General features: G+C 42.9%; 1 protein-coding gene across 1 annotated transcript in view; it reads left to right on the top strand.

The window, feature by feature from the left end:
- The window catches only part of Sema3c (semaphorin 3C), a 146,797-nt gene that overhangs the window by 116,216 nt on the left and 5,603 nt on the right, over nt 1-24,978 (top strand). Inside the window, exons 13-17 of the mRNA XM_012516494.2 lie at nt 9,432-9,520; nt 12,081-12,122; nt 15,638-15,795; nt 21,152-21,219; nt 23,378-23,508. Coding sequence (XP_012371948.1) covers nt 9,432-9,520; nt 12,081-12,122; nt 15,638-15,795; nt 21,152-21,219; nt 23,378-23,508 — 488 coding nt within the window. The remainder of the gene's footprint in view (nt 1-9,431; nt 9,521-12,080; nt 12,123-15,637; nt 15,796-21,151; nt 21,220-23,377; nt 23,509-24,978) is intronic.

The raw sequence follows: 24,978 nt of genomic DNA, 5'->3' as shown, positions 1-24,978 counted from the left end.
GGATGCAGCAGAGAATAGGAAAACACACGCTACACCAGATGTAGCACTTTACAAAACCCTAGTACCTTAACTTTAGGGACTGCCGAGGCTCTGCTCGAGTGTTCCTTAGCCATATCATCAAGAAGGATTTAGAAGAATCCATGTGGTGACAGAGTTTTCACTTGAGCTGATGCAAGGTTAGACTTCTTCTTACCCTCATGGAGAACAGCCACATACTAATCTTATATTTATTAAATGCTTTTCAATATATTCCATAGAACTGGTAGTTTTGTGAGGGAGGATACTGTTGCTGAATAAATAAAATATTAGCTCAAGTCTTTAAAAAGGTACATTTTGCTATTTTCTGAACTTTAGAAGACTGCCTCTGATCAAAATGCAATTATTTGCTCATTATTATCTATTTTCTGGTAGTCTCAACATTCTTGTTTTGACTTTCTTGAAGAAGTCTACTTTCCACCTAACAGACCTAAGAACGTAAGTCTAGAATTTTCTGTAGCAGTGACGGCTACAAGCAGTGTGCATTTACCTATAAAATTCTACGTGAACATGATAGTGTAGCATGTCATTACATTTCTCACAGCTTTTCTTCATAATGACCAATTCTAATGTTGACTGGGATTTCTCAAAGACCTTGTTAAGTACAGACCACCATATTGGAATGGGTGAATGGTAGGCTACAGTAGGAATTCTATTCCATATCATTTATCATTCCCTTCCTTGAAATCAAGTATGTTTTAGAATTGGGCTGGGAACAGTATGTGTTCCTAGGTAAGATGGCTTGCATGCCCTCAGGCTGTCCCCAGGATGATGTGCTTTTCCAGGTGACATTCAGAAACCTGCAAATCCAGCGTAATAAATAAAACCTCACATAGCCTCCCTTCTGCAGGTCAGGTTTTATGGCCAAATTACCTCGAGTTGGGACCAAATTACCTTGAGTTTTGCCACCAAAAGCTAGAGCAAATCGGAACGTTTGAGCTGTAGATTGCAGATGAAAGATGGTGGCTGGACCCGCATTGAAAAGAGGGTCGTTTCTGGCTCACACACGGCTGTTGTGTGACACCTGACTTTTTGACACCGTGTGATATCACAAATATCTTGCTCGGAAGACAACTTCTACAGTCACGCGAGACTCTCAGAAATGTTGCACTCTGTTTTACTAAAGCAGCCGCATGAGTTCACAACAGTGTAGGGCCAGTTTTAAATGTGCTTTCTTAGGGCTGGCACTTCCTTCTTTAGAATTTCCATTTCTTTCTTTGGGAAGGGCAGAGGGCCATACTATCCTTACCGGAGCTTGCGCCATGCTTGCGTTTCCACTCTGGCCCAGTACTTCCACCTGCAAACCCCTCGGCCCTGATGCGAAGCTGCCCATCTGGTGTGCTTATTTCTGCTGTCAGTCAGAATTTGCACTGTGACTGCTTTCCTGCTTCAAAAACAGGAGTCGACACATAACACACATGCCCAGCACTCACATACGGAGAAACGATTTTGATCAACTTCATTCGTGAAGGATGTTTCCTGCGGATACAGAACTCTGAGTTTCTCTTTCTCTCATGAACGTGTACTGACTGTCATTCTGCTGTCTCCTAAGGCCCACTGCTCCTCACAGAAGTCACGAGTGCTCACGCTCATCCTTCCTGACAGCTGGATGCTTTCTCCTCTTGCTACTTGCAAGGTGCTTCAGAGGTCTGGATGCAAAATGCCACAGCCTAACTCTTCCTATATTTGCCCAACTTGATTCCTGATGAATTCTTAGGCCTGTAAGGTAGTATTTGGAAGGCTTATCTCTTAATTCTTCCTGTATTTTTCTCCTCCAAAATTCATCTCATCTTCATCTAAAACTAATCACACACCCATGAGGTCATCTGATGACACATCACAACCTCGAGGGCTCCTCTATTTCTTCTTTTTCTGCTCCTTTCTTCCCGGTTGGGGGAGGCCTTATTGATGTGTCCCCAAGCTGATCTTTTCTTTTTTCATCTCCAACTTCCCAGTGGGCTAATCAGCCTGTGAAATAACTACTTTATTTCAGATACCATGCTTTTATTCTGAAAATTTTCATTTTAAAACAGTTTTTATATATTTCTTCGGTGACTTTTCCATTCTGTTCCTTCATGGAGACCAAAACCTTTTAGGTTTTTAAGAAATTTTCTTCATATTCTTTCAGCATAATTATATTAGCTACATCTGATTAACATTATTTGCTAAACTTGACATCTGAGCTACTTTGACTTGTTTACGCTTCTTTATGCTTGACCACATTTGCCTTCATTCTTGTTTGATAAATCATCATTGTGTTGAAAGCATGCACGACGTCCTGGGTAGATCCTGGTCTTGGATTTCCTCCTCTTCCTCTAAATGTTACTGGTTATTATAGCAAACACTTGCTCCACTGGCCACCTTGAATGTGATCTTTCTTTGCTCTGTGTTAGAAAACATAGGCCTAGGCCCGGGAAGATGGCTCAGTAGAATAAGTGCTTCCCTGGCAAGCGCAAGGGCCTGAGTTCAATCCTGGTTCCACAAAAAAGAAAGAAAGAAAGAAAGAAAGAGAGAAAGAGAGAAAGAAAGAAAGAAAGAAAGAAAGAAAGAAAGAAAGAAAGAAAGAAAGAAAGAAAGAAAAGAAAAGAAAACACAGGCTCAACGTTAGTCCTGTCAATGATACAGAACTCCAAGTCCAAATTCCTTTTCGTGTCTTACCAGACCTTGTTTGTAGGTTTTATCAGGGAGAGCCTAAGACAGACCTTAACCTAGAATGCAGGGTTTTCCCTTAAAAGCTGAAGCTTTAGTGACAGCCAGATGTCAAGAGCTTTTGCGGGGCACTGCTCAGATGTGACCAGCTGCAGGCATGAGGTGAGCGTGTGCTTACTGTTCCTTTGGCTGCACAGCACCTGCTGTCCATATTTAGAAGGAAGCACTTCCTGCAGTTTGTCCCCAGAGCAATCTGGGGTCAGTTCCTCCCTCAAACAATGGTCACATTGAGCTCCGAATCTGCATGTGACATTTCTATCTGAAGCATTTGAAATTCTCTTGTCCTTATGTCCATGCCAACTCTAGCTTTTGTGATTCATTTTCATGTTTGTAAATCTGGTGTTCTTTTCATGATGTCATAAATAACATAGACGTATATATTTTAATTTTCAGTATACCTAAAACTTATTTACAATAATTTTGCTTGGGACTTTGCATAGCATTTTATTATATTGAAAATAAGCTGTTTTTCACAATAGTAGAAAGTATACTATTTTAGCTAAATTCAAACAAATAAATTAAAAGTAAAAAAATTATATGAAAAGACAAGGTAACTGGTAACTTTCTCTAACAACTATAGACAGCTATCAAGTGAAGCAGCTTAGGAGAATTACTGACACCATCCCTTACAACTCTCAAATGTTAGGGCACACATTTGCTTCCCTCTGAGCTTATTCATATTCAGGACTTCTAAAAAAATTCTGAGTTGTGGTCTGACATCAGAACTGGTATCTGTACATTTAATAAACTCACGAGGTGTCTCTGAGTGAGGTAAGCTGAAAGCCACACTCTGCAAAACTATTTTCAGAACGGAACAGGACTCAAGGTGCGAAGGAGCCTGGTGAAATTAACAGTATCAGCGAATTCCCTTGACAGTCACCCTCTGAGGTAATTTTCCATAGGACCCAGAGAGCTGGCCTTTCTGAATGTTTGGGCGGCAAGAGACCCTTTAACTTCACCGACCCAGCACTTTGCTGTGTATGTGACCCTCCGCACACCCCACCATCAGCGCCTTTGCGAGAGGCAAGCGAAGCCCGCTTTCCTGACACTGCCTTTCCAAGGCTGCTCCTCGTACACAGGCCCCTGAGAGCCGTCTGGGCCCCACATGCCTGAGAGCTGATGCCGCCACAGGCTCCAGCTGCCCTCTGGAGACCCGCAGTGGGGTGCTGCTCTCTGGCCTAGTCAGAAGCACATGGACTTCTTACATAACAGGGCATGCCAGGTAGAAATACCATTTTTGCAAAGTAGATGCAGTGAAAAAGAAAGATTTTTGTATATCATGATTCGACTTTGTTCTGAAATTTAAAAGTTACTACTAAAAGAACATAGTGACAGTTTGGTAAGCAAACAAGGAACTGACGTGGATTAAGTGCGGATGGCGCAGAGCCCATCGGTGAGAGGCGATCGTAGAGTCACAGTGCGAGGATTCTGGTCACACATCAGGCGGATGCTCAAAGCTTTCATTTGCAAAACATTTTTAAAATTTATCGATTTTTACTAACACCTATTTCTAGTGCATAGCAATCACCTTCTCGTGGGCAGTTGCTGCCTGTGCACCGCATGCTTCACTCTGTCTTTCCACCCCTCCCGGGGCGCCCCTTCCTCTGTCTCCCTCTCTGGATTTCTTCCCATTTGCAGATCTCTCTTCCTGCAGCCGCTTATCTATCTTTTATTTTGCTCTTTGTTTCTATTGTGGGTTTCTCATGTAAGACAAACCGTGTGATGTCTGAGCTGGTGAGTCTGCTGTACGTCACGGAGCAGGCTGGCCTCAGAGTGTCCACTGTCCTACAAATGACTCAAGTCTGTCCTTCTTTGAGAGTGGCAGAGAGGTGCTCCACTGTGTGCAAGGACCTCGTGTCCTCATCCATTCTGTGCTGACGGACTCACGGGCTGATTCCAAGATTTCGCTCTCATAAACTGCGCAGCCCGGCAGCTATCACTCTGCTGTGGTAACCCTAATGCTTTGCGGAAGATGCCTGCCAGGGGAGCAGCGGGGTCCGGTGGGATTTCCTTTCTTAGTTTTTTCAGGACCCTCCACCCTGGTTCCCACCAAGGCTCTCCTAGTTCACATGTCCACCAGCAGTATAGAAGCGTTGGTTTGCCCCACACCTTCCCCAACATTTGTTCTTATTTAATTTCTCAATGACGGCCGTCTTTTCTGATTTGCAAGAGATTTTTGTAGTTCATCTTTGACTTTAAAAATGTATTTATTTTAATGAGCATTAAATAGATTTGGAAAATTATAATCAATTATACTGAAGGAAGATCTCCATTTCTCGGCTGTGATTTTGGTTTCATCATACTTTAATTACCGACAACACTAGAGTTGATTCTGATAGTCATTTATTTCTCAGCTTGTGTGCTGGGTGGCCTGGGTTGATGGATAAGGCCTTGTGGTGAGGACAGAGAAACACGAGGTAAGCGCTGGAATAACATTTGCACTTGTCTTCACTTAGATGGGTAAGGCTGCACCATGCCTGGTATAAAGCCTGGAATTATCCCAACTACCAGGATCACAACTGGCCTCACAACTGGTCGGGCATAATAACAATGAAAATTCAGTGTCCTTTGTGAAAATAATTATTAAGAATTCTAAGGCGCTGGTTATACAATAGTGCCTGTCTGAAATGATCCAAATCAGAGCCAGGGGTCGGGGCCAGAGTTTCCTGGATTTATGTTGTACTCAGTTGCATTTTGGAAAAAAAAATAAAAACAAAACCTAGAAAGCATAAAATACATGGGCATAGAAGAAGTTATTTAAAGAATTTTCTTTCAGTACTTAATGAAACAAAAGACAATGGAAATTGCTCCTGCGGATTGATGCACCCGCTGCTGTCTTTGCACATAGCTTTGCATAGTGTGAGCCATCGCGCAGAGCTGGCTGATCACACAGCCGTGGGCTACTGTGGTAGGGGACGCGCTGCCGACAGCTCACAGAAAAGAATCTGAGGTTCAGAAAAAGACAAAGGCTCCAGAACAGTGGGGACCTGAGTAAGTAGAAGAGCTGGAACTTAAAGCTGACTTCTATTTCTATTCCCTGGGGGAAACCTATGCAACCAATGCCATGCCAAGCAATTTCAGGTATCATTTGTATAACTCATCAGAAATCTGTCAGCTAATTCAGACCACACTCTTCACAGAAATTAAAGAAAAGCTTGAGCCCATTAGAAGATACAGAATGTGGCTCCTTCAGAGTTGAATTTGTAGTACAGTGATAGCACACATTCACACATCTCTTAGGTTTTTGCTTGGCTATATTCCAAATGCTCCCGTATAATCTCAGCCCCGCCCCCTTGAGGACACTGGCTGAGACCCTGCTACAGATGCTTCTGCTTTGCTAATTCCAGGACAGGGCAGGGTGTGGCTTGCTGGTTTGCAGACTGGACATGGTTATCACTGGATCTCCCCAGAACCACGGGAGGGAGTGTTTCCCTCAACAGGAAGACTGAGAGCTCGAGGTTGTTTCTGAGAGCTATCTTGGGTTGTACTTTCTAAGCAAATGGGCAAGGATTCTGGAAAGACTCTAGTAACATATTTATTGCAGAAGTTATAGTTATTCTTTTTATGTTATACACAAACTAAGCCAGGCTGGTGGCAAAAAGCGAAGCCTGCTGGTCAGTGGTTTTCCTAAGATAGGAAAGCAACATCCCAGTTCTAGAGAACAAGAAGAAAGATTTATCATTCTGAGTGCATTCAAGGGATACCATTCTCATCGCCCCCTGCAAGGAAGACATTTGATAACTGTATCATCGTGCTCAAATGAAAGCGCACACAACGACTTTAAGTAGACATAAGTAATGGAGAGTTTTATGGCCATCCTGGAATGCCGGCCCACAGTGACTAACGTTTTAATGGGAACATGCTTCTCAAAAAACCATAAATTCTAGACCCTGAAGTCTGCATTCTCTGCCTATTTATCTTCCCATTTTACTGTCTGACTCGCTGGAGGCGCCCAATACTTTCTCATTGAATCAATAAGTAAGAATGGACAGAAGGTAACCAGAGTTGACTTATTTATTTAGTACTGCAGGGTACCACCTAACACTACCATAAAAGTTGTTTTCCATCCAGGGAATACCAACAATTTAAAAAATATCTAAAATAAGAAAAACAAATTGAAGATAGTGGAATTCTATCTGTTATTGTGAATGTAACAGAACAGGCTTTGACTCATTATTTTAGTAGCACGATGTCATAGTTCTTTTTTGGGCAGTATTTTATGGATAGCATGGAAGTATTTTTATTGTGGGTGCCTTCAGACAATGACAATTAGTGTAAACTGTAGCACTTGGAATAAGTTAAAACTGTGGATTAAAGTCTCAAAGCTAGTTTTCTCATTAGAGAGTGCTTCAGTGTTTGTTTTTTGTTTTTAATTATGTGTGCTTCTGTGTCCAGCGTGTACTGATGTATGTTAGCATGTGGGGTGACCGAGACTCACCAACCAGGGTGTACTCTGCGCACTTTCTTGGGTCTCTGGGAGTCCTCAGCCTTTATGCACCGTGAGCACAAGAGAAGCTATCGCTGTCGTAGAGATCAGTCATGACCACACAAGGAACACACAACTCTGTTGTGGCTGCTTTTGGCAAGAAGAGAGTGTGGTTTCTATGATAATCTGACGTGGAGATTTTGCCCTTTGGTCTTTCTGGTTCTTTTCCTTCGTGGCCCGCCGGCTGCTCAGGCAGCTTGCATTCCTCGGGAGCAGACGCGCATGCAGCGCCCCGCAGAGACCCCTGTCGTCGCTCCAAGCTCATGGCTTTCTGGCTGGTTTCATGGCGGGCTGTGATCCCCTGGATAGCTTCTCTGTACGTTTTGCTTGCTGTTCATAGAAGCTGGGTCACCTCCAACCGCATTCATCCAGTGTGATGTGTCTCTACCTGACGTCCCCAAGGGCTGTATCCTTTTCTGATTTTTACTTATATTCTTAGCTGCCAATGTAAACCTCATTACTACCAGGACGGATCCCAAGGACCTGTTTGGTGCAATGGAGACACTACTGGACTTTTAAATTGTACCTAAAGCTTGTAAGACTTTGGGATTCAGTTTTTCGGACTGTTCTGACGTTCTGTGGGTCCTGCTCTTCCACTGTAATACATCCTTCAGGAGGTCTTAACTTTTTAAATTTACATTCCTCTAAAGATGAGTTTTTGTTATGAACTAAGAACTTTGGGTCTCTTGATGAAGCCTATATGGTGCACACTGTAAGCACAAGTACGATCCTTCATGTAGGAGCTAATTCTGCACGTGACTAGGAGTCAGCTGAGGAGAGATATTTGAGATTTATGATACCAGCCATGACAGGAGTCCTAGCTCTAAAGTCCTGTGCAGTTTCATTCAAGTCATCCTATTGACATTTTATAAGGTAACCTATAAGTGTTCCATTATCAATTAATAACAATGCTTATTCATACACTATAAATTCAGTTACAATTTAAGATAGGTATGATGATTCAATGATAGGTATGATGCACCTCACTAAACATTTTAATAAGGGTATAGTTTGGTAAGTAAATACATTTTTTACTTTACCAAACCATTCACAAATTTGCTGCAATATCATATGACTAAACCTCATCAAGTTTGTTTTAAACTCAAAATGTATGATTGGCACAGTAGTATACTCATAAGCTCATGGACGCTGCAGGGCACGGTGGTACAGGCCTGTAACCTCAGCACTCAGGAGAGGCTGAGGCAGGAGGGTCGTCATGAGCTCAAGACCAGCCTAGGCTTCAAAGCCAGCCTGAGTTGCATAGAGACCCTATCTCAAAAAGACAAAAAGAAAGTGCTTATATGCCTATATGAAACTAATTACAAATCATGACAAATGATATTTTCTGTATGTATCATGCTTATTTGGGGATTTCTATTTTGGGAAGTTTCTGGAAAATATGAGTAAAGTACGATCAGGTACAATTCTTCCAAAATTTGTATTTTACTCATATTTTTGTAGTTTGTAGTTTATCTGACCCACCCAGTTTCAAAATTTCTCCTGTATCTTAAAAATATTTACCAAAACATTGCCTAGTGATAAACACCACTGTGGAGAACATACAACTATTCAATAAATAAGTATCCACCCCTGAAATAAAACCACAGTTATATTGCCTCTCTCCTTTCAATCTTATTTTGAAACATTTTACCAGGTCTAAATTCTCTCCTATCTGCAGCTCAAATGCAAGTTTTCCAGTGCTAATGATTTATTATACATTTATTATAAAAATGCATTTGTAACAGTAATCTTTCTCCAGATAATCAAATTACTATGTAGCAATGTTAGCACAATGGTGTGAATGATAACTTACAATGTTAAATTGGAGAAATAAATTATATCCTGACACAATAAACAAAAAAAAAATAAGCATCATACCTGAAGACTATAAACTTGTTATGACTTTCAATTTAAGACAACTGGAATTCTTTTGCCTCTTGTAGTTATGGATATACCCAATGAAAAGACCTCCTCAATGTAAGATGCTTGTAGAGTTTGAGTTTTATGTAGTCTGAATTTAAGTATGTAAGATTGGGAATAAAATCAGTGCTGATGCTAGCATATATATATATATATATATATATATATATATATATCGTGTCTTTGTGGCGACTACGTTCTTACATAAATGAGACTCTCCTCTCCAGTCTTCTGCCGCAGCATCTCTCCTGTAACCTGCACGTCTTTCTCTTCTGTCTAGATCGGGGCACCGTTCAGAAGGTCGTCGTTCTCCCGACCAACGGCTCTGCCAGGGGCGAGCTCATTCTGGAGGAACTGGAAGTGTTCAAGGTTTGAGCATCTCTTGGTCTCAGAGCATGCGTGATGAATGTGTCTCTAACCTTACAGCCACTTGGGAGGAAAAAAATATTGGATAGAAGATCAAATAAATGAATGTTATAAATTTTGCATGTAGGAAAACATCAGATAAAATGAGAGATCTAAAACAAATATTTTGGTGAAGTATTTTCTTGCACTGTAAGTTGTCTTAACATAAAAGGGTAACTTTTCCCCCAGCTGTCATCCCAACTTGGAGAATTTTGCTTGCCATTATTATTATTATTTTAAATGAGTTCTTGTGGTCAAGGCCTGGAAGACTTTGCTATGATAAGACCTTAGTCATTTGGTTCTCCAGCCTCTGAGACGCAAATGTCTTATAGTTGATTGCTAGATAAGCTTTCTCATTTTTTTGTAAACAATTATTTTGACAAAACTGCATTTTATCTTGTTTTATTGTCTTTACTTCAAATGTCACTAAATAAAACAAATGTATCTTCCCACTTAACTCTTCATATGCTACTAAAACATGAGAATTATGATTTTTCTTACCTTAGAATTTTGAATTTAAGGGCTGAGGAGATGGCTCAGTGGAATAAGCGCTTCCCTGGCAAGCGCAAGGGCCTGAGTTCAATCCCCGGTTCCGAAAAAAAAAAAAAAAGAAAAGAATTTTGAATTTAAAACAAAAAAGAATAGTACAACACAGAGAACAGGTACTCAGGGGAAGTTCAGGTCTCCAAGTTTTCAAGTGCTCAGGGCAGAGTCTCATTCTTTATGAACCCGTGAGCCAAGAGGGTGGGCTTATGCTGGCCTGCTCGCCCTTTGCTCCACTAATTATCCATTGCTGTGGTTCAAGGGGTGCCCTGGAGATGTGACTGACACAGTACGGAGGAGTTACTAGAGCTGCAAAGAACTGTTGGCATGGCCCCAATCCTTCTTTTTCCAACTAAGCCAATCAGGAGACAGTGGCTCGGGGACAACAAAAGCCTGAGACAGCCCAGGACGGAGTGGCAGTGACACTTAGGAGCTCCTGGGAGCAGAAGGCTGCCAGCGCAGGGAGCTGCTGTGCTTCCCTGAGTGGGTTCCGGGTGTTTTGACTCATGCATATGCATTTCAGTGGTCGCTAACACTACTGAGTCAGTAACCACATTAAGTGCTTAAGGGGTAACGCTGTTAGACTCTGCTAATAAATTTTAAAAATAAAAATAATGGTAATCAAGTCAAATAAAAAACTGAAAAGTGCTGGTTAATTTCCCTATATGTTATTATGCTTTTAATTTTCAATGCTAGATGTATTGGCTTCAGGTTCTTTGAAATCAAGACACTAGATTTGTGCTCATAATATTAATTCCCTGTGTTCAAGTAGTTTTTCCAGTTGCTTTACAAAGTAGTTTTGCTTTGGAAAGAAATTAATTATTTCATTACATTAACCCAAATTGCATTTTACACACAAACACACACAGGAACACATGTGCGCACATACACATACACACACACTTCATGTTCGACCTAATAGTGACTGCCATACTGGCCAAGCTAATGGGATGTACCCCATTCTGAGGCTTCCTTGAAGATAGCAGGAAGTCTGTATTGTAGCACTTCATTTTTAATACTGAGACATCATTTTTTATTATCAGGAAATGTTAATTAAGTGAGACTGACACAAACCCAAACATACGTGCTGTGGAAAATTCGTAAAGCAAAGGGAGTTGTTCTGGTCAAGTGAGAACTGCTGATGACCTGCAGCGTGAGCTGTGCGGCTGCTAGCGGCACGAGCGAGCTCTCCGCGGAAGGAGAGTCGGCCAGAATGCGCCAGGCGAGGGCATGAGCCCGGAGAGCGGCGAGAGCGCCTGTGATCCGCAGAACGAGCCGGAGACGCAGCTACCAAGCCTAGTGCCGCCCTCATCGCGGTGCTTGGGTCACGTTTCCTGAGTGGGGTAAAAATAACCGAATGTGTACGACCCACTGCCAAGGGCTCCCAAAGAAACAGTGCGCCCGCGTGGGCCAGCCCTCCTCTCTGTTGTGCTGATAGACTGCGGAGACCAACGGCAGTGTCTAGAAAACCAGACACTGCGCAGCGCAAATAGCCTCAGGCTTTTATGCCACCTTCTGCAAAGGCTTAGATCCCTTGCGCCGAAATCCAATTGAAGCAGCTAATGTTCGCAGTTTTCAACAATGAGAATTAATTAGCACAGTTCAGCCTAATCCATCTTTCCCAAAACCACACACGGCAGGCAAACACCAGTGCCTTTGGCCGAGGGTTGTGGTGTGGGGTCAGGCCGCAGGCCCAGGCGCCCTAAATTCACTGTTCCAACACGCAGTTTCGAATTATCTCCGAGTTTTCTCACGCCAACATGGTGTAGATGGTGACTTATAACTGTTCCTTTTCGCTCCCATGCATTACATAACTAGTCCATCCCTGGTCCCCAAAGAGGAAAACATGCTTTATTCAGGTGTGTGTGCTCAGAAAAAAAAATGATTTTCTTGAATTTTTACCTAAAATATCATTTATTTGAATTTAAAATATTTTTCAAGAATACAAGAGCAACTAACATGGTGTTTTGTTATCTTTTAGAATCGTGTTCCCATAACAACTATGAAAATCTCACCCAAGAAGGTAAGGACTAACCCCTTTTTTGTTCTTTGCATAATAAAGTGTTTTGCTTTCCTGTGAGTCATTTCATAACTTCTGAAAATCTAGTTTTAGTGTTGACAAAATAGTTAATACTTTTTAAATGATATTACCAAAACACTTTTAATTGTGATGCATACTTCACTAGCTTTTAAGAAAAGCTCGAATAGGCTCATTTTTGTATAAAGGTTCATGAGAGCAGAAAAGATATACAGAAAGATATTCCAACATTTTGTATATCCTACATTCTCAAGTATTATAGTGTGTGAGCCAACTAAAATAAAAATAGTCTTTCTGAGGGAAGAGTTTAGCATAATGTTTGGGCTACTGGAACAGCACGATGTCCCCAGGGGCTCAGGTAAGCCTCAGTGCTCCTCTCAGTTCCTGCTGCTTTCCCCTGTGTGAAATGTGCAGGGCCGACCAGCTAGCTCAGTGGATTAAAGGACCTGCTTAGCTGGGTGCAGGGAGCGGGGTTCGATCCCCGGCATGCTGTGCACGCCCTTCCCCTGGGGCGCACTGAGACTTTGATTGAGACCGGGTGTGGAGGGGTGTGCCTGTAAGCCCAGTGCTTGAGAGGCTGAAAACAGGAGGATCACTACAAGCCCAATCTGTGTAGTGAGACTCTGTAGACCATATACTAAATACAAAACACAGAAAAAAAGAAAGAAAGAGAAGAAAATGTGTGATGCCCTTCTTTACTGGTTAGTTTTGGAGAACTCCTATTTCCTAGGGTCTGTAAATGTCAGAAGAATTAAGCATCTTAAATTTAAGGGGACAGGATTTGAGGAAGAACGGTTTGAGTGTGCTTATCGGGGTGCTCTAAGTAATCTAACTGTGCCTCTGCGGGCACGTATGCGATGGCCAGGGACAGGAGTGGCCAGGCACAGTCTCCAGTTCTGGAGGCATTTCTTCAACCACAGGTCTAAGGGGCAGAGGAGCACAGTCTGGGTGGCCTGCGCTTCCAGGTGGGGCTGACATGCATGTGAACCCCAGCTTGGCCAGGCATGCGGGACAATCCTGTACCTTCTCCGATGCAGGGCTCTCCATCTGTGTGAGTGCCCTTTCTGCTAACAAGTGAATGTGTAAGAATTGCCTAAAATAAAGCAACTCCTCTGCAAACGCTGTCTGGGAGAACCTGAGACCTATTTTTCTTGGAATAGATAATAAAGGTTTAATGTTTGCACAACTGATTATATAATTGTAGTTCTCCTCACCATCACTGATCTGTTACACCAAGTGTCTGTCGTGTAGTATGCCAGTTCTACTTGACCACATTTTATGAGGAAAACTAAATAAGGTACAATGGCACTGAAGACCTCATCTGTAAAAATGTTTGCACGGTGCATGACAAACACTGTCCCAATTCACCAGAAGCCATTTGTCACGCTGCCTAATGTCCTAGGGAGCTGATTCCCAGTCAGAATGGTCTTTGAAGTCAGCAGGGAAACCGTGGTGTGTTTACTCTGGCTTAATGGAAAGAGAAAGTGTCTGAGCAAACCACAGTGGACGCAAACCTGTCCACATGGCATGGTAGTCTGCCCCAAAATGAGAGGTTTCAGCCTATTGGTAGCTGAACTATGACTTCTGTGTTCAACATCTTATATTGTAGATCATCTAAAATGCTTCATTCAATCTATTAGACTTAGGAAGGGTAATTATTTGACTCTTAGGAGTTTATTCACAAAACTTTGCAATGCGTTGATTTTCATGTGAGAGGACTACAAATTATGCAGTATGCATTATGCATATTTAAATACCAAGAATTTAGTACCATTCTTAATACTCAAACTGTTTCATTATTCATTTTATACCTTTATTGTCAATTTAGTTTTGTGTTCTATATAGCAGAACATAGTGGAAATAATAAATGGAAACTCTCTAGAAAAAAAATACCTAAGACTTTCTCACACTCAGGTGCCTTAAAATTTTAATGAAACTAGTACATTCCCTGAGTGATTATTTTATTTACTTAACAGTCATTTATTTCCAATTTTCTTGTACAAATGGTTATTGCACAAATAGTGGCTGTTTTCATGGCATTTGAATGTCTAAATGAGGGAACCATCTATTTCAGCAAAAATTCAGAAAAAAATATCAATTGATCTGAAAGCAATAGTTCACTAAATATAGTAGATTTGAAGTAGATTTGAATAAGATTCAAGCGAAAACATGTGAGTTAATCTTTTTGCTAATTGATTTTTACTTAATATTGTTATTAATATTTATTGAGCACTTATGAGCTAAGGCCCAGTGAGAGCATTCTGTGGGATAGAAACTCCACATACGTCTCTTACAAACACCCCGCAGGATAAAATCTGTGTTGTTCCACCTTTCCCCTTGAGAAGCTGAGATTCAGAGAAGTTACACAGCAGGCCGGCCCGAGACTGGACCCCGGGAAGCTGGTTGGTAGCCCCCAGAGTCTGGTGAATAATGGCACACCCATAGTTTCACCACACACACACATACACACACACACACTAGGTGCTGGGAATTGAGCCCAGGGACTTCGTACTGAGATACATCCCAGGCCTTTCTCCTTTTCACTTTTAGATGGATCTTTAGCTAGTCCAAAGTGAATTGGAATTCAGAGTCCTCCTGCTCCAGTCTCCATGAGTGCTGGGATTGTAGGCATCTGCTTGGCTCCATTTAACTCCTAAGTGTACACTTTTGTAGGGGACAGGGATGTCCGTCTCACTTCTTGCCGTCAGTCCATGGGTCAGCCTTAGGGACAGTGCTCACGTGAGTCACAAAATGCTGCTCCTGTGGCAAATAAGGAGTGTCCCTTACAGACATCCACTCAGGTCCTCTGCCTGCTAACCATTTAGGAGCTGCCGGCTTCCAAGGTTTCTATCCTGGGCAAGTGAAGAAGGATAAGATATTTATTCATGACTTCTCCAGCAGATAAAGATTGTGGATCATGCAGGGATTTCAAGATATGTTTAAATATAAATGCCAAGATTTCTCTAAGTGATTTTAAATCATTTTAATGAGTAATATGCTGCTTCTCAAGATACAACAAAAAGTTTTTAATCTGATGCTATTTTTTTCCTTCTAAACATAATGTGCCCTTTATTTTAAACCTGGCATTTTTCAAATTTACAGAGTAATGATTTGCCAGGGTTGAAGAGGAAGCAGGCTGCCTTGTGGTCTGCAGAGAGACAGTACTCAAAGGGAAGGAAAGCACCAGAATTTAGATCTGCACTTCACAAGCCCGGCTCCCAGCGGACTGGGCATCCCAGAGCCTCAAGCTCACCGCCTTTTGCATGGAGCTCGGAGCTTTCCCCGTAGCCAGAAAGTGGGAATGCTGCAGGCGTGTTGGGAGGGAGATCTATTTATTTTGGCTTTCTACCCTCGTGCGCTTTGCAGCTCCTTTTGAGCCTGTGTTAAAATGAGTCCAGGGCTTTGTGGGCGTGGGCGTGGGCGCGCATTATAACGCGTCCCTGCTGAAAGTCTTCCTCTAACTTCCACATCTGAAATAAACAGCGCCGTTCCTGTTACAGCAACAGTTGTACGTGAGCTCCAACGAAGGGATTTCCCAAGTCTCCCTGCACCGCTGTGACATCTACGGCTCGGCCTGTGCGGACTGCTGCCTGGCCAGGGACCCGTACTGCGCCTGGGATGGCCACGCCTGCTCCAGGTTCTACCCCACCGGGAAGCGGTGAGTGCCGGTTTCTGCAGCCAGCCAGGGAGTGCTCCCCTCACCACGCAGCGGGGTGCGGGTGCCAAAGCGCAGATCCTGCCCTGCTCCGCTGGCGCGGATCCTCCCCCTCCCTGTCCCAGCTCTCCGCTGGGGGACTGCGCCTCCCTGCACGGCCACTTCGCTTTGCCAACTAACTATGCCTCTTGCCTGTCGTGTTTGGTGCATCCTTCTGTGTCACAGGTCTACAACATCCCTACACTGCTTACTCACTTTATAATTAAATCTGTGTCTTCCACTTTGGGTCAGTGGAAAAGAGACATTGCTGAGCAGGAAAGTGCCTGCGAGCACTGTGGTGGGTAGCGTGGGCCCATTTGCTGCCAAAATCATGAGGTCTTGGCCTCTTCCTTTTGAGCAGTGAGAATATGGTTCTTGTTTAGCTTAGGAGGGGACAGCAGGCCGACTGCCACCTGCTGCCCCTTGAGATCTCAGCGAAGGTGCCTGCAGGAAATGCTGTTCCCATCTCTACCATCCGCAGGAAATACCAGTAGAAAAATTAATTATATGACCAAGAATATGCAGAACTTGGGGTCGACCAAGGTCACTGCTATGTCCTATCTTCTCCTGGTACCAGCAAGGTGACACTGGTGACATCTCAGGGACCTAGGGTCCGCCGAACATTAGTGATCTTTGATAAAGCATTGTGTTGATGGTATTTTATAGGTCTTATTCTGTGTAACAAATACATTTTTATGATCAGATTCATAAATATGTCCATTTTTGCATATCGGAAATATTTTGCTCCTTTTTCTATTAATTTAACACATAATTATGTCCAAACAGCACTGTCGATGATAGGTACGTAACACCAGCCATGACCAGCAAAAGCGGGAAATTTCCGTGTAACATGCTCTAAACAGGCAAAGCAGCAAGGACAGATGAAAAAATTCTCATGCGTCAGAGCACACTGAGTAAGGTCTATGGACCTCAAAGGGCAGAGAAGGCAGGAGGCACGCTGGCCGCCTCCGCCTGGTGAGTGGGCTGGCGTGCGGTTCCGAGGCGAGGGTGCAGCGCTGAGGGGCCTCAGTAAGGCGGGACTCGCCAGAGCTCCATCCAGGAGTGGGCCTGCCAGATCGGGCTGGACCGGCACTGCAGAGAAGGAGCAAAGGAAGGGCAGGAGAAAACAAGAGCGTAAGCCAGAGCTCCCAGGGCTCTCGTGTAGCTGAGAGGCTCCATCACAGGGACAGGGGACGTGAGCCGGGTTTAGAGTCTGAGAGTACTGACCTGCCTGCGTGGGGATCCTGGAGCACAAGGGGCTGGAGTGGGCCTGGGCGGAGTCCAAGACCAGGGTACGACTGGGCCAGAGCGAGAAGGGTCAGAGTAGGCTTTGCACACAGAAGTAAAATGCTATGCTATAGATAGATGATCCTTGCATATCTGAGGGTTTTTTTTTTTTTAATTGTAGAAGTTTCTACTAAGAAATGTTCTTGTATTGTCCATCTCATAACTTCAGGTACCGTTGCTAAGTCATTTATTAAAACCTATGACATAATACCATTCTGACTACACAGATATGAACTTACTGATCTCTTCTTTAAAGCCACACACAAAGGACTGTAGTTGTGTTGCTGCTCTTTCCTACTAAATTGTCCTATCTGATATTAAACTATGCATCATGGGTTAAAAAAGAAAATAGTAACCATTTAAAAAGCTGTCTAGAGCCACTCTAGCAGTGCTTTAATTCGACCATGATTGTGTCCAGTGTGCACACGCTGATCTTTCTCCCTGTGCACACAAGTGTTTTACATATTGGTGTATCTACATCAATACTGCAACTGAGCTTCCATTGTTATATATTCTAGGTTCAGACATGTACTTAGAAATGTTATTTTAATATATGAAATGCCTGAGCCTACTCATATTCATGTTTGGCTAGCATACTGGAAATTTAAGGAAAAAAAGTATACTTACTATTTAAATGCTCCAAATTCTTTCCAAATTTAATTAACAGTGTACTTATGGAGTATGCAGAGCATGTTTGCTACAAGTACCAATGATTTTCTAAATTGCCTCCTGTGGTATTTATTTTCTTTAGCTATCAAGGTAATGAAGATGATAGTTTCTCATGTTTATTTTCTTTTATAGTGGTACCTTATCCAGGATTATTCCATTTGCTCTGTTTACAGTACAAAGATCACTTGGAAATGTTCGTAGGAATGAAAAGCAAACCGCGTCCTTTGCATGGAGACAGAGAAATATGTTGTACTCAGAAATCCGTGGAGATCGTATGCTGAAAGAATAAAGTTGACAGCATTTGCTCCATTGTTTATACTTTTAGAGGAACTTGGTGCACAGTAAACAACCAAACATTTTCTTTGCTCTCTCTCAAGTGTCTTAAATATTTGTGCGTCTGTATAGCAATTTAGTCTCCCATATTATTTATTCTGGATTCAGCCATGTAGTTAGAATTTTTAAGACAAGATAATCAGTTCAATCTTCAAGTAAATATCTCTTTGACACAAGAAGACAATGATTTCATTGTTTATCCCAACGAGTTGGAGTTGGCTATCACGGATAAAACACTGGCAGTTGGGGCTGAGTCCCACATCCTATATGTGATATAACATCCCTGTGCCTAGCAGCAGGCTTTCCTGTGCTCCGCAGATGCCTTCCAGGCAGCTGCCCCAGCAGAAGGTTCTTGAGGCGCTTTAAGCCAAGTGGTAACTATGGCTTTCTGCGAATGCCCAGCTTTGGGGGCTTAGGCGCTGCCAGTGACTAAGCCCTCACATTATGCTGATCCAGGATGGTAAATTTCACCCTGAGGAAAAGCACTGCTTGTCCGGAAGGCCGAGGTGCCCAGATCAGCCGTGAGCACCCCAGAGTGCAACTCTATTCATGTTCTAGGTGGTCGGTGGGCAATAAATAATGCTGTGGCTTCAGGGCTTACCAATTAGAATGCTGCAAGGCCAGATATGGGAGCCGCTCTGCCATGTAGTATTGGCTGTATGTTCTCCCATGAGAATGGTTGTCACTACTCCACTCTGTGTGTAAGACTATGTAGAAATACATAATTTCCTAAGGAGTGTGTGACTTTTACACAAAGGTATACTTAAATTACACAAAATCGTGCATCCATGTTTCCCTAAGTAGGTGTCTCATCTGTGTGTACATAAACCATTAACTGTTGTAACCTTAATGGGAATTATTAAATTACTAAGGACTGAGGTTAACTTTGTAAGTTTAATAACCCCTATGTCATTCTAATATTTTTGTTCACCTTTCTGAATATTTCATCCGTATGGGTAAAAATAAGAAAGGAAGATTTGCCATTCAACCCAGTCAAATGATAGGTTCATTCATACATACTTTTCTTCAGAGATCATGAAGGATTTAAGTCTGCAGTCCCAAGATCTGATGAGTTCTGAGTCTTCCATACCTAGCCAGTTCCTACCCATAATGCCTTGTTGGATGGATTTTGGTTCCTACCCATGATGTCTTGTTGGATGGATTTTGGTTCCTACCCATGATGTCTTGCTGTATGGATTTCAGTTGCTCCATTTTAATTTGTGAGTCTATATAATACCACTAAAACTAAGACACTTAATGAACCTAAGATTCAGGAAGTTAAATGCAAGTAACTAAAATCTTAGGTAAATAGTGAAAAGTTTAGGAAGAATGTAACTAAATTTATGAAATGCCTCAATTATTAATAGAAAACAGCTAAATGTAAAGACTGAATCTTGAATCTTGAATAAATCCCTAAACTGTGTAAACATTTCTGAAAGTTATTTTAAGGATAGTTACAGAGACATTAATGCAAGTGCACATTAGAGGATATTAAATACATTTATTATCTTCAGTGCAGGGACAGTACATAGGGAGACGGGGGGAGGGGGTTGCAGGCTAGCTCAGTTGTTTAAGCACCTGCTGGGGCAAACAGAGTCAAGTGCAGGGGACTACAGTTCGATCCCCAGCTCCCCATATCTTAGCAGACCCGTCCTTAAGGCAGCCTGAGCTAGCCAAAACCATAAATAAATAAATAAATAAATAAATAAATAAATAAATCCTACACGGGAAGACAACTTGCTGTTGTAGGATACACTAACACATGTAAGGGAGAGAAACACATCTGTAACTGGTCTTCTCAGGGCTTCTGGGTATGTGCATACATACTACATGCTTACATGTAGGAGAGAGTAAAGTGAACTTGGCCCAGAGGAATAACTTAAGAATTTCTGTATATGCCCATGGGGCACACTGAGACTGCGATTGAGACTGGGCATGGAGGCATGCACTTGTAATCCCAGCACTTGGCAGGCTGTAAACAGGAGGATCACTATGAGTCCGATCTAGCAGGGAGACCCTGTAGAGCCTGTAGAGCCTGTCCTAAATACAGAAGGAAAAAGAAGCAGCTAGGTGCAGCACCATTTGCTCTGCTCAGGCTTCCACTTTTCTGTAGACTTGAAATATTTTCCACATTAAAAGTTGAAAGGGGAATACTTTTTCTAGTAAAGGAAAACTGTTGCTTGATTTTTATATTAAATCTATATTTTATCTCCATATCACATGTTTGAGGAACATTAATGTATCTGGAATGTGTTGGGAAGAGTTAGTTCTCAAAAAATGTGTGCTTATTTAAGAAAATTTTTGTAAGAAGAAAGAGGCTAGTGAGTTTGTACCTTAGAAATTATCATTTTAGAAAATTTTGATGAATATCTGAGCCTTGAACAAACTAAATAAAATTTATAAGAACTATTTGAAAACTAAAACTGTACACAATTACTTATAGAATCCAGCATTTGCCGGGGAAGTGTGGACACTAGCAGGTACCCAGCCATCCGCGGGAGTGGTGGTTGGGAAGACTGAACTGATTCGGATGGAAAAGTGGTGTCGACTTCCCACGCTGCTCTGGAGGCACTGAGTGAGAGTGACAGACACTTACATCTGCTCTACAGACTTTAAGAAAGTGGAAAGGGGGAAAGAAAGAAGAAAGGGACAAAGAAATACAAATGTGCATGCGCGGCATGGCTTGGCTCGCTGTACCGCTGCTTTCTGCAGGTCTACTGAAAGGCTCTGTCAATGCTGAAATTTTTTTCTCCCTAGTTTTTTTTTAATAATTTTTGACCAACTTTCCATGCTTATATCTGGTAATCTGTACAACTAATTTGAAGACAACAATATGCATGATAACATTTGTTTATTCTGTTTAGTGAAATTCTGTATCATTTCTATTTTGTTTGTCACTATTTTGTTTGTTACTTTTGAAAAAGTGAAACTCAGGCAATCCCATGCCTGCCAACTTAAAAATGAAATGTTTAAGCAGAGTGTGGTGGGCAGTGATGGTTCTCAGCCTCTTTGTTTATTTCTGCTGTTACAGGCGGAGCCGAAGGCAAGATGTGAGACACGGGAATCCCCTGACCCAGTGCAGAGGGTTTAATCTGAAAGGTATGCGGCGGGGACCGCAAGCATCTCGCCTCACGGCACGTCTCCATGTAGAAAACCACGCGGTGCATTCCACCATTTCATTTTAAAGAAAGTCACTGCATGAAAATTTTGGTACCAATTCATGATGATTAAAACTCGCATGCTATTTGTGTGAGCACTGAGAATTGCGAACAGCCCGTGTCTAGGCCCACATATGTCTGCTGAAGCTGGCATACGAACATTAGCTGATAGGTCTTTCACATGAGCAATAATTGTGAGTATTTTTAACTACTGTTTTCCTTTTCAAAAAGATCACTTAAAAATGTCCGCTGAATTAAAGCATCTGCTTAGGCAGAGAGCAGCAGCCTGGGTTCAGTCTCCAGCGTGCCACGCCCCGGGGCGAACTGAGACAGTGATTGAGGCTGGGCGTGGTGGCGCATGCCTATAATCCCAATGCTTCCAAGGCTGAAAAACAGGAGGATCACTAAAGTCCAACCTAGTAGTGAGACCCTGTAGACCCTGTAGACTCTGCGCTAAATGCAAAAAATGTGTGGGTTGAAAGACATATAGAATGGCATTACATTAGTGTGCATAATACAAAATTTATTATTTCAATCATTGGAAGATGTGCATTTCTCCAGAAGCAAGGACACATGTGATGCCCACCCTGAGTCAGCAAATATTTTTCATCTTCCTAAACTGAAATTCCCCATCCCGGTAGTGCTGCCGGACCACCCACCTCTTCCTGCGCTCTTACGCACTTATCACTCATTTGGCTACCCCAGATGCCCTACAGAAGTGAGTCTGTGCTTCTGTCACTGGCTTTTATCGTTTACCTGCATGTCTTCAAGATTCACTCTGAATTTCCTTTCTCATCTTGAAATTATTTTCCTGCTGAAAGCTGGACGACGTCCACTGCATGCGTGTACCCATTTGGCTTATCCCATCACCCAGTGCCAGGCCCCCAGGGCTTCTCCCTTGGCTGCAGGGGCAGTCTTGTGGGGAACAGTGCCCTGCTGAAGTCACAGTTGGCAATGTGGTTTACCATTGCTCCCACCCTTCCAGTCCAGACGCACTGAAGCCTGCTGGTCAAACTCTCCTCACTGATCCCCTCCCGTCTCCTCAGCCCCATCAACCAGCAGGTTCTGCAGGCAGAACTTTCTCCTGGCTCACAGGTAGGGTGCAGATGTGTAGTCCAAATCAACCTGGACACCTCTTCCTGACCTGTTCATGCCTAGACATTGCTTTAGAAAAGAATGACATTCCTAGTACTAACTGCCCTAACTATAGCAAGTAAATTCAGATTTTTCTTAATTGTTCCATGCACTGAACTGAGGGAATAAATCCAGTCCACTGTTTCTGTATTATTAAAAGTTTTAGAAAATCTGTGTAATTTCAAAAAAAAAAAAAAAACAAAAACAAAAAAACCTGACTTAAGTGCTTTTCTGTCATTTCTCATGTAATGACTTGAAGTAGAGGCTTTCATTGTCCCAGCCTTGTGAAAGAGGACCCACTCGATGCTCACACCACCACGTGATTATACTAATTCTGTGCCTGATTTCCTACTTCTGTTAAAAAGTGCAGAAATCTTTCATCCACGTGTTAGAAGTGAGCAGAGTGTAGGATCAGCGAGATGGGAGGGTCATTCATGGTCACGCAGCCAGCAGGACTCCCTCTGGTTTCTTTTGACTACAGAGACTTTGTGTTCAGCCTCTGGGTCCACTGCAGCTGCCCTGGGTCCCCGTCCTCTGCCAGGGCCTCTGAGTGTGGGCATAGGGGCGGGACAAGCCTGCTTGTTACACTGAACTTCCTTAAAGTCACATCCTCATGTGCTCAGCTGAGAAAATCTACCTACCGTGGTCATTGTAGCCAATGAGTTTCCAAAGCGTTGTCAGATCCCATCCTTAGCAAGCACTCATTCTTGTGCACATGTGCCTTCCATAGCCACAGGGCTGTACCTGCTTTTCTCTTTCTTTCTATTAAGCACAAAAGGTACACACTGCATAATAAATGCTGGTGAATGATTACTGTCTGTTTGCTCATATATCGGATCACAATTTTATAGCAATAGACATCCATATGGAAGAGCATACACAAATCTCTCTCTCTCTCTCTCTCTCTCTCTCTCTCTCTCTCTCTCTCTCTCTCTCTCCTCCCCCCTTCTATTCTTACTTTTCAGGTTACAGAAATGCAGCAGAAATTGTTCAGTATGGAGTCAAGAACAACACTACTTTCCTTGAGTGCTCCCCGAAGTCCCCCCAGGCCTCTGTCAAGTGGCTGTTACAGAAAGACAAAGACAGGAGGAAAGAGGTGAGTAGCCAGGAGGCAGCCAACCCTCAGGTCTTTGGGAAAAACAGGAAATCACCAGCTTAGCGTGGTCCACATTAAAGGAAAACCGAAAGACAAGCAGGCTTCCTTTCATATCTCCAGAAAGGCTAGTGCCACCTTCCTCAAAATACTTGGCCCCGAGAATTGATGGATTCATTAGTGATCCCCCACCCGTCTGCCCACCTCTGTAGCTTGGTAACTGAAAGAAGAGCTCGAGCACCGAGAGAGCCATGTTGACTTGAGGAAGTATTTGTAAGAGAAACAAGATGTGTGCAGACCGAGAAGCCAGCGGCCCACACAACAGCCCCTCTGTGCGGGGAAGATAAAAGGGCTCTGAGGAGTGTTCTGCTCCCCTCAGCGAGAAACCGCACTGCACGGCGCCTTTGTGCAGGAGCGTGCTCTGCTCCACCATGCTCGGTGGCTACTGCCTCCTCATTCATAAGTCTCAGGTTTCCTTCAGGTAACACACGGAGTCACTGTTTATGGAACCATGGCCTTTATTTAGGGGCATGGAAAATCACCCTAGGTTTCCAAATCAAGAGATGCAGATTCTAACATTTGCTGATTGGAAAGAAGTTTTAAGAAAGACATTGTAAGATGTCGTAGAGTGAAATGTGTGGTGAATAATGAATTCCACAATATTGGTGTCACACTGCCTGACAAATGAGAAGATGAAAAATGTGTGCGTGTGTAGAAGAGTTGGGCAAATCTAAGACGCACTATTATTAGTGCATGTGAAAGTCTGACAGAGACGAGGGGAGAGCAGAGCCCCCACGTCCATGTGCTCTCTTCTGCGAAAGCCAATTTTATTTCTTCGTACTCAGTTAATCGAGGGTATGTAAAATGCAAACCGTTTACCTAGAGCACAGCAGCTGCACAAAGTTACTGAGATGTTAGTTGCATAAGAGAAAACACTGTCCAGCTCTCAGACCTGCGGACCCCAGCACACTTTTGAGGCTTTAGGGACGGCGCCCTGTGGTGCACTGATACTTAATGTGCCGCCTAACCTTGAGTCTGACGACCAGGCCCACGTCGAGATTTAACTCTCTGGAGGCGGGAGGGACCTCACTACCCTCAGAGCCCCCATCTAGCCCTAGAAATGTGATACTTGCCACAATTAAATTTTAAAAGTGTATCTGAGGTTTTGCTATGAAATCTATTGTCAACACAATCTTAAACTTTGCACAATGTAATTAATCTACACCTCTGAGACATCATGCGGGTAATGATAGTAACTTTGCAGCAAAGTGACCTGGGGCAGCACCGGGGCATACAACCAGGCCAAGGTGCATTCTGAGCCCAGTGCTCAGCACAGACCTTTTGGCTTACCGGGACCACGTGTGAAATTTGTGATGGAGTTTGTGCATAGATAGAAGGGACATTACTTTTTTCAAGCTCTTAATGTATATTTTTAAAGACAGTAAATAATAATAATAATAATAATAATAATAA

This window comes from Octodon degus, unplaced genomic scaffold, assembly GCF_000260255.1.
Source record: "Octodon degus isolate 3935 unplaced genomic scaffold, OctDeg1.0 scaffold00108, whole genome shotgun sequence".
Classification (NCBI taxonomy): Eukaryota; Metazoa; Chordata; class Mammalia; order Rodentia; family Octodontidae; genus Octodon; species Octodon degus.
The sequence above is the reverse complement of the archived record's forward strand: the minus strand, read 5'-3'. Positions and strand labels throughout refer to the sequence as shown.